The following is a 10090-nucleotide window of genomic DNA, read 5'->3' on the forward strand; positions in this document are numbered from 1 at the left end:
AAAAGGAATGACTACCATAAATTTAAGAAAAATGCTAAAAGGTATTCATGATGTCTAATATTTTTATGAGGTGTAATATCGCTATTGTTGTAATTAAATATTGACTCACTTATTTAATTTTGATAAAGATTATAACGAACCACTAATAAATAATAAGTACCTTAGTACCCCATAACAATGCTCTATATGTCATTCTCATCCTTGATTAGTAAGGGTTCGTTAGTTAGGAAGAATAGGAATGAAAGTGAGAAGAAGAATATATATTTTTTTAATCTTGAATTGAAATGGTCTTTATAATTATTTCTATTTCGAAATGGTGGAAAAAACACTATTATAATAGCATACTAATACTTTAAAATGTAACTAAACTAATAAGTGAAATAAAAAATTAATTCCTTTCCATTCTATTCTATTTAATTACCTTCAACCAAATACAACTTAAATGTATTTATCTAAATTAAAATTTACCATTTCATTTTTTTCTCCCATCATAAAATTCAAAAATAGAAAATATTTCTTCACATCCTTCCTAAAATTTTTATTAGTGCAAATTTATCTATAAACATGTTTACATTATTATTGTTAAAAAAAATTCAAGTATTATTCTTAATAGCCAAATAGCCAGTATCTCCTAACCACCCCCTCCCCTCTCCATAAAAGAAACACAAAACTCATGAGAATGAAAAAGCCTCTTTGGCATTATTTTTATTTTAATATTTTTTTATTATTTTTTATTTATTTTTTTGTTTTAAGAAAAAGGAATACAAAATAATTTTGGGAAATTTACTTATATACTATTTTTGGACCAAAATTTTACAAAAATACTGGGACATGGTAAAAATAACTTTTTTACTGCTCAAGCCCATTTTCTTTACTTTTGTACTGCCCAAGCCCAACAACTTAACATTTATACTGTGAACAGTAAAAAACACGGGAAAACGAACTGCTTCGTGTGTGGGGAGTCGCCGGAGTCGGAGATAACCAAGAAAAAACCATTAAATCCGGCGAAGAGTTTTTGATAAATGGAAGCATAATCAAAGAACAAGAATTACAGAACATTGTCTCCCCAAATAACAGAGGTAAACACAATAAAACCCAAAATTAATTTAATTCTTAAGAAACTAAAAAAAAAAAAAAATAACCCCAGATTTAGATCTGAAGTTTAATAAAAAAAAAACGAAAACACAAATGTGATATTCTTTAATTTATGATGCAAAAAGATAAATGAGGGTTGTTCTATTGTTAATTTGACGTTTGTAACACAAAATGATTCGTAAAAAATAGTTGACAAATTACTACAATTGTTCATACAAAAAATTAGGGTTGTTCTAATGTTGTTTTGCGGTTATTAATACAAAAACATTCCTACATATATGTATCAGACAAATAGAATAAGAAAAACTAATAAAAAATATAATGGGTAGTTTTATTTGGTTGTTTTTCTGTTGTTTTATTGTTGTTGTATTATTTTTTTGTTGATTTTGTTTTGTTGTTTTGCTATTGTTTTACTGTTGTTGTACTATTGTTTTAACATGAAATAAGACACTGGAATGACAGGTAATAGAACGTCTACCAGTACTCATCAAGAGCAATGGACAATGGAATGAAGATCACAATTATGTGAACTATGTGGCTAGTGGAGAATTCATACCAACAAAATGCAATTACGAAGAGCTACTGCAAATACTGCTTACTTCATTGGGGTGCGAAAACACCAGCACAACACTACAAATACAGTACCAAGCTAAAGAAGGAATACCACCGATAAAAATATGTAACGATCGAAGCCTCTACTTTTACTTGGAATTGAAAATCAAGGAAACAGATTTCACCACATATCCACTATGCGTCAACCAGCAAAACAACAACACAACACCTGCTGCAACACCAAATTTGATATCCACAACACCACCGTATGAATATAATGTGGCAATGATCGAAAACAACACAACAACGCTTGAAAACAACATAACAACAACAGAATCATACACAACGGGACAGCAAACAGAAGAAGGGGAACAGTCAGAAACAATAGAAGATGAGAACGACAAATTCGACATAATTGACTATGCAAATCTGGTTGCTGAAGAAATGGTAGAAAAACTTGAAAACACCAGTAAAAAACTGGATCCAGAATTCGACATCAACAATGCAAAGTTAATAACAGACAAGCATCACCCCGAAGTGGAAAAAGGACAGGCATACAAAGACAAGGAAACTCTAAAGAATGTCCTCAGCTACTACGCAATCAAAAACAACTTTCAGTACAAAGTGTGGAAGTCCTGCTCTCAAGAGTACAGTCTGAAATGTGTTTACGAAAGTTGCAATTGGTCACTACGAGCATCGAGAAATGGCCCAACAAACTCATTCATAATCAGGAGGTTTGTTTTAATAGTTTTTTAATGTTGTTTTTGTTGTTTTTGTTTTAATAGTTTTTTCATGTTGTTTTTGTTTTAATAGGTTCTCAAATATCCACACATGCCCTATAAATATTAGGCATGAAGACCAAAGGCAAGCAACATCGAAACTGATAGGGGAATGCATAAAACTGAAGTTCTTGAACATAAAGACAAAGGCAACACCGATGGACATAAAAGGGGAGTTGAAATACAGGTATGGCATCAAAATGAACTATATGAAAGCTTGGAGAAGTAAGGAACATGCAGTAAATGACTTGAGAGGTAATGCTAGTGACTCGTACAGCCTAATATTGAGTTTCTTACACATGGTGGAAAAAACAAACCCGGGATCATTTGTCGATCTGAAAACAACAGAAGACAACAACTTGCTCTTTGTTTTCATGGCGTTGGATGCATCCATAAAAGGGTGGGGAGCATGCAGACCGATAGTTGTTGTGGACGGAACGTTCCTCAAAGCAGCTTATGGGGGAACTTTGTTGTGCGCATGCACACAAGATGCAGCAGGTCATATTTTTCCACTAGCGTTTTGTGTTGCAGATTCTGAGAATGACCAATCTTGGAAATGATTCTTCAAAAAATTTAAAGAAGCGTATGGGGTTCGGGAACACCAATGCCTAATTTCAGACAGGAATGAAAGCCTCATCAAAGCAGCAAGAGAAATCTATCCAGAAATTACACACAGTTACTGCGGTTACCACATTTTGAGCAATCTTAAAACAAGCTTCAAACAACATGCTGCCAAATACAATCTGCCATTCTTTGGAGCAGTCAAAGCCTACACAGAAAAGCAATTCGAGTTCCACATGGCTGAATTGGATGGATTGGACAAACACATAAGACCTTACCTAAAAAAAGTTGGTTATGAAAAGTGGTCAAGAATTCATAGCCAAAACAAGAGGTATTCTACAATGACCTCAAACATATCAGAATCACTGAACGCCACAAATTTGGCAGCAAGGGAGCTACCAATTACAACGCTGCTAGAATGATTGAGAGCATTGGTGCAACAATGGACGCATACTAATAGGACAAAAGCACACAACACCTTCACTAAGCTATCACCAACTGGAGAAGACATACTGCTGAAAAATTACACATACTCATTGAATCTGGAGGTAACATATTAATTATGCTTCTTTTTTTTTTTTTTAAAAAAAAAAAACTAAACAAACAGTAAGTAAATGTGTTGTTGTAGTGTTGTTTTAATAGTTTTGTATTGTTTTTGTAACAATATCAGCTATGTTTGTTTTTTTTTTTTTGTAATAAAATTTAAAACAGGTTAAAGCAACAACAGATTACTTGTTTGAGGTAACAAGAATGAAAGAATCGTGGGAAGTAGACCTAGAAAAAAGAACATGCACGTGCAACAGGTTCCAAATAGATGAAACGCCATGCGGGCACGCTGTGGCCGTGATGAGGGAGATGAACATGGACCCGTATACCTACTGTTCAGATTACTACACAAAAAAAAATTGGCTGGCAACTTATTCAGGGACAGTTTACCCAATAGGACACCAAAGTGAGTGGGAGGTACCGGAAGAAGTGAAGAATATTATAGTCTTGCCTCCGCATGAAAGAGTAAAATCAGGAAGACCAAAAACATTAAGAAGGAAGGCTGGATGGGAAAAGGATCAACACAACAAGTGCAGCAAATGTGGTGAACTGGGGCATAACAAAAGAACATGCAGCAGAAGACGTAGAAGGGAATAAAAACAACAACAGAACAACAGTGGAAAAACAAAAGAAAACTACACATACGTTTTGAGAATGAGATATTGAGGAATTTAAATTTCTGAAATACAAAGGGAATACAGTTTTTATTTGAAAACATTGATTACATTGGGATTTGATGATACTTTAGATTGGATATTAAAAGATGTTGGATACTAAATTGAATATATATATGAAGTTTATTATTGAATAAAGATTACATATTGTCCACACAAAACGTAAGAAAACATAACAGAACACCAATGTTTGTTTTCGAAAACAACATAAAAAAACATAAAAACAACATTAAAAAACCATAAGAACAATGACAGTCTGATTGAAAAAACAAATCACTTCTTGGGAAGGCTGGGAGGGGCCTCGGATTCACTTTCAATGTTCTCAAGTTGCTTCTTCATGCCATATTGATAAAATAACACAGCCAAACGATCGCGGTGAATTTCCACATCAAAACCAGAGGATGGTATGAGTTTACCATCAATGAAATACTCAGCAAATGATGCTACAAAAACACCACAATCACTGGAAAAAAACAATAAGAAAACACAAAAACAGACACTATGAGAACACTAATAAAAATCAAAGTCACATAACAAAAACATAACAATACAAACAAGCAGTGAAAAACATTGAACACTATAAAAAAAACTTACGCTGTGACCTGCTCGGGTAAACCATCAACAACAACAATAGGGAACGGTTCCATCGTGCTAAACTTAGCTTCGTTGCGAAGGCCTTTGAAGTCTAACATAGAGAAGTAATATGGTAAAATAACAGAAAAAGGCTTGCAAGCCTCTTTTGCAGCTGTCATATACCTTCCAGAACGCAATGAATTGTACAGATATATCCGCCTGTCAACTATGTTTAGACGACCACAAATCCAATGATCCTGTAATTTTACATTGATAGGCATAACAACATGATCAACCAAATGCCAAGGAGTGGCACATAATATCTTACCACCTTGGATGTACTGGGCCACATTGTGAGAAAGAGACAACACCGATATATCGTTGTTTTTCTCAACAAACTTCTCATACAAACTTGTTATGCTAGAACAAAAAAGGCAATCAGTTGTGGTGACTTTGATTTTCGGCTCGGCTGAGTACATTATTTTCTTACGAAGATAGTAGAAAATAATGTCAATGTGCTGTACAGGAAAAAAAATTTAGTAAAAAATCATTCAATCTTATAAAAAAACTAACAGAACAACACTTAAAAACATACAATAAATAAAAAAAACAACAAAAATATATAAATAATAATAATAAAAAAAAACTTACAGAATTGGTAAGGAAACAATTAGGGTAGGCAAGGTTGTGAAACCACATCTTGTTGCTAATGTCCTCAACACCAAAACGAAATGGCGGAAATATTGTGTCCTTACCCTTACAATACACATTAGTTGTTGTGCTAAAAAAAACAAATAAAAAAAATATCAAAACACAAATAAAAAATTAAAAACTAAATGGAAAACAATAAGAGATATATAACTGAAAACACCTACAAAAATACTTACTTAGATTTATGCTTTCTAAGACCTGTATCAACCCACGTGACAAACTCAGCTTCCAATTGCGGATCGACAGGTTCACCAATCTTGTTGTCCAACGGGCACAAACCACGCACATATTTAACGACCTTATAAACAGAATCATCAGGAGAAACTGAGGATGAACCTGATTTAGATGCACCAGAAGCAAGCTCAATGAATGGAGATTTCAAAACAGCTCCTTTCTTCCGATCCCTCTTTTGAGGACGTAAAATAGGAGTCTCTTGAAAAACAACCATTTCAAGATCAGTCTTCTCAGAAGTCTCAACAGAAGCAGGGACATGAGTTGAGGAACCAATCTAAAAAAGAAAAAGGAAAAAAAGAAGACTTATTTTTTATTTCAAAAAGTACAATCAAAACACTATTAAAACAACAATAGAATATCATATAAACACAAATTACAAAGAAAAAAGAAGAGAAATACAAACCAAATTCTCCACAGCTTTAACAGCAGATGCAATTGTTGCATCAACATCAATGTTCTCCTCCCCACCTTGAGACTGTTCAGGCTGACAACAAAAACAACATTAAAAAACTATTAAAACAAACTCAAAACACAAAATCCACACAAAGGGCACAAAAAAAATGATGGCCAAACAAGAAATACACCTGTTTGATCTCTGCAACAGGTTCCACAGGGTCAGACTTCTTGGCATCATCCACCTTGCCGGTATCATCATCCCTCGAAACAACCTCGGGGACAACAACACCCTCATCATTACGAACATCCCCCGTGTGAGCCTCATCCTGACCAGCACCAATACCAGCTCCATCAAGATCATCATCATCATCATCATCAGTTTCATCCTCATGATGTTCATCTCCTTTGTCATCCTCGATTTTATCATCCTCATCTTCCTCTGAAGTGGAATCTTCATCATCCTCATTTTCTGAAGAACGAAGAGCATCTTCAGACTGAGATCCATTGTGAGTATGACCACCTTGGGATGACTGAGAACAAAAAAAACTTAAAAAATTAATTTACTGTATAAAACAACATAAAAACACTACTAAAAAAATAACAGAAAAAAGTAAAGACAATTAAAAAAACACCTCAATAAGAATGTCCAACTTCTTGTTCATCTCAGCAACAGATTTCATAAGTATCCCTTGCTGGCTGACAACAACAGATAGACTCTTTTTTAATTCCTCAAACTCAACTCGGGAGACATTCTCATGAGCAGATGATGAAGAAGCACCCATCAAGCCAGGTTGACCAACAGACTTGGAACCACCTTTAATTTTGAATTTGACAGCATCGGGAGTAGTCTCACCAGAGAAAAAATCAGTAAGGCTCAAACTCAATCTCTCAACAGAATTTGGAGTGATGTTTCGTAATTTTAACTGAAACAACAAAAACAAAAAAAAAAGTATGCACATGAAACTGAAATTATAAAATAACAACAACAATCAAAACATAAAAGTATAACTAATGTACACAAAAACAACATTAAAACAACAGTAGAAATAGTGTTAAAAACAACAGAATTACCTCTTTCAAAGACCGATCGAAAATGAGGGTGTTCATGACATCCATTTTCACCTGACCCTCCTTGTCCTTGGGTAGTTTAGGCCAATTCAAAATCCTTGGAATGCCAACATTTGAGTACAACGAAAGTTTCCCAATAACGTACGGGCAACACTCGAAAAACCAGAATTGAATAGCCAAAGGAAAACCCAGTAACCTGTAATACCCACCATCCTCGTCACTACGAACTACCCTCTTATAACCAGAATCTATCTTACCCTTCAAAGAATGCATAGTGATATCAAAACAATGCTTGCCCCAACCAAATTCATTATATCGACCACTATCGACAACATTTATATCCTCAGACGAAACAACTTTACCCGGGGGACCACCCAACAAATAACACTGCACAAAATACAAGACAACCAACTTGACTGCAAGATCGTCGTTATCCTTCAGATTGTCAACAATAAAAGCAGTCTGAATTGCACCCTTGGTAATTTTTTTGTACCCCTTAAAACAATGTCTGACCAATTCATTATCATCTTGCTTAAACTGGTAAAAATCAGAATCAACATGACAATCTAACCCGGTGACCAACGCAAACTCTTCGATACTAAACCTAAGATATTTCCCTTGGACACAAACCCAAAACTCCAACCCATTAGGCTGCTGAACCTCCCTCAACAGCAAACAATGAAGCAATTGGTAATGAATTATGTACTCCGGAATCCGAAGAAAATAACCAAACACAGATTTTGAAAAAATTTCCAATTGGCTTTCAGTTAGAATTCTCTTAATGTCTCCAATTACAGAGTAATACCCAGATGTTACTACTCTAGAATGATAGAATTGAGATCGGGTGTACTTGCATTCCCAATCTTAAAAACAGAACAATAAAAACACTGCTAAAACACCATAAAACACTACGAAAAACAATAAAAAAAACATAGAACAGAATGCATAACATGACAAACCTCAACAATCCTATTAACAGGAATTTCCTCAGCCACACCTGATGATGGCAACACCTTTACAGGGGATTTACCCTTGCCCTAAAATAAAACGAAACAACACCAACAAAACAACAAATAAAAATTAAAAAAAAAACAGATAAATAAATCAAACAAGATACAGGCATACACTTACAAATACAGAGACAAAAACAAACATATACCCAGTTAAATGAACTTCAAAAATTGAATTTAACAAAAAAAAATAAAATCAAAAACAACAAAAGATAAATAGTAAAATACCTTCACAGAGACAGGCGACTTAATAAATTCAGATTCCAACTCAAAATCTGAGTCTGAGTTTTCAACCACAGTTCGAGGTCTTTTCCCTCGAGTGTTCTTCGAAGGTCCACCATGAGTTTTTCTTTTAGCAGAAGGGGAAGTGGGGCTAGGAGGGTTGTCTTTAATATTTTTTTTACCCATTCTTGATTTGGGTCTGGTTTTCTGGGATTGTTTTGTGGGTTTTGTAGCTTTAGCCGGAGAAGGAGATGAATGAGTAACGACCATTGTAAGCAATTATGAAGGTATTTATAGACAAAAAATAAGAAAAATGGGGGAGAAAATGAGAGGGAAGTTTAAGAAAGTGGGATGAGATTTGAAATTTTTTCAAATTCATAAACCACCCACTACTCAAAACTGTAAATGAAAACTGAAAATGGGGGAAGAAGATGAACAGTTGAGGGGAGAGTGGGTTATAGTAAAAAATTTAATATTCGAAAAAAATAAAAAAAAAATAAAAGAAATATATAAAAGTACATAACCTTTTTGATAAGAGTAGAAAACCGTCAAATCAAAAAATAAAAAATGATTTCTTTTTTAAAAAAAAAAAACGTGGCAAAACCCTATCGTGACAAGTGTAAAGCAAAAAACCCTTGAATATTAAAGTTTGCAAAGGCAGTATACTGCCAAAAAAAAAATAAATAAAAACAGTACAAAAGTAAAATCCACCGTGTCACAGTACAAACGAAAAAAAAAATGGAAAAAACAGTAATGGGTGTAAATTTCCCATAATTTTTGTAGTTTTCAAAGTATAAGAAACTTTTGGTTAATGTTTTCTAAAATTTTTTATTATAATATTTGAGTGCACATATATCATTTCTCAAATCTTTACTACACTTTAATGCTAATTGGAAGGGAGTGTTCTCTCGTCCTCATTTCCGTTTAGGATTTTAATTTTCATCTTCGCTTATTTTCTATCGAAAGCGGGACAGGTAATTCCCTAATATAAAAATAAAAATTATTTTAAAAATTTAAATGTATAAAAGTTAAGATATTACACATTATTTATTACTCAATATACTACTTATTATATAAAAATTAAAACACAACTTAAAAATTATAAAAAAGACACTAATATATTAAAAAATACAAAATATTAATTAAAAATTAACTAATATATTAAGTGGGTCCCCGACAAGGTAGGGAATGTCATTCCCGTCCTCACCCCCTTAATTATTCGGAGACAAAAAATTATTTTTGTCCCTATCTAATTTTCTATTTAGACTGAGAATTTTCAAGGAGACTATCCCCATAAAAAGATGTGCATCTTTAATGAAGGTAAGACGAATGTATATTTTTTTATTTTCATTTTATTTCTTTTGAAAGGGCCAGACCCTTGCGATATGCATTGAGAAATAAAGTTATTTAACAAAAATAAATTACATAAAAATTTAATTACCACACATTATTCATGATTCAAAATGCTAATTATCTTCCAAATATATTTAAAATCTATACAATATAAAGTTACGAATATACTATAGAACACATTCCCTAAATAAAATAAGAAACACTATAAAAAAAATATTGGAAATTTTCAAAAATATTATTTTTTTTATATTTTATTTATAATTTTACTACATTTATAAAAATATTCTTTTAAAGTTATGAAAGTACAAAACTTTCC

At 33.1% G+C, this 10090-nt stretch overlaps 2 protein-coding genes and 1 long non-coding RNA gene across 3 annotated transcripts; 2 read left to right on the forward strand and 1 right to left on the reverse strand.

Annotated features, from left to right (window-relative positions):
- The first annotated feature begins 1224 nt into the window (after nt 1–1224).
- On the forward strand, nt 1225–3409 carry LOC133034169 (uncharacterized). Its single transcript, XM_061109203.1, has 4 exons — nt 1225–1230; nt 1558–2381; nt 2461–2924; nt 3006–3409. Exons 1-4 carry the CDS (start codon nt 1225–1227, stop codon nt 3407–3409), a joined length of 1698 nt encoding a protein of 565 aa, XP_060965186.1.
- A 14-nt stretch (nt 3410–3423) lies between these two features.
- On the forward strand, nt 3424–4311 carry LOC115719841 (uncharacterized). The gene is made up of 2 exons (XR_009686158.1): nt 3424–3535; nt 3699–4311. It is a non-coding gene; the product is annotated as an uncharacterized LOC115719841 (long non-coding RNA).
- LOC133034813 (uncharacterized) lies at nt 3856–5939 on the reverse strand. Its single transcript, XM_061110221.1, has 3 exons — nt 5668–5939; nt 5432–5561; nt 3856–5298 (listed from the first exon to the last, which is right to left on the reverse strand). The coding sequence occupies exons 1-3, from the start codon at nt 5937–5939 to the stop codon at nt 4798–4800; spliced, it is 903 nt and encodes a 300-aa protein (XP_060966204.1). The 3' UTR covers nt 3856–4797.
- Between the last annotated feature and the right edge of the window lie 4151 nt (nt 5940–10090).

Source organism: Cannabis sativa, chromosome 2 (genome assembly GCF_029168945.1).
Source record: "Cannabis sativa cultivar Pink pepper isolate KNU-18-1 chromosome 2, ASM2916894v1, whole genome shotgun sequence".
Lineage (NCBI taxonomy): Eukaryota > Viridiplantae > Streptophyta > Magnoliopsida > Rosales > Cannabaceae > Cannabis > Cannabis sativa.

What these genes read in the sequence shown, in the direction of transcription:
- LOC133034169 (XM_061109203.1), top strand. An exon ending in AACTCATTCATAATCAGGAG is followed by an intron (nt 2,382 to 2,460) that starts GTTTGTTTTAAT and finishes TTGTTTTAATAG; the next exon opens with GTTCTCAAATATCCACACAT. An exon ending in ATGCACACAAGATGCAGCAG is followed by an intron (nt 2,925 to 3,005) that starts GTCATATTTTTC and finishes AAAAATTTAAAG; the next exon opens with AAGCGTATGGGGTTCGGGAA.
- LOC133034813 (XM_061110221.1), bottom strand. Translation starts at nt 5,939, where the DNA reads ATGGTTGTTTTTCAAGAGACTCCTATTTTACGTCCTCAAAAGAGGGAT. An exon ending in CTTAGAAAGCATAAATCTAA is followed by an intron (nt 5,562 to 5,667) that starts GTAAGTATTTTT and finishes TGTTTTTTTTAG; the next exon opens with CACAACAACTAATGTGTATT. An exon ending in ATTGTTTCCTTACCAATTCT is followed by an intron (nt 5,299 to 5,431) that starts GTAAGTTTTTTT and finishes TTTCCTGTACAG; the next exon opens with CACATTGACATTATTTTCTA.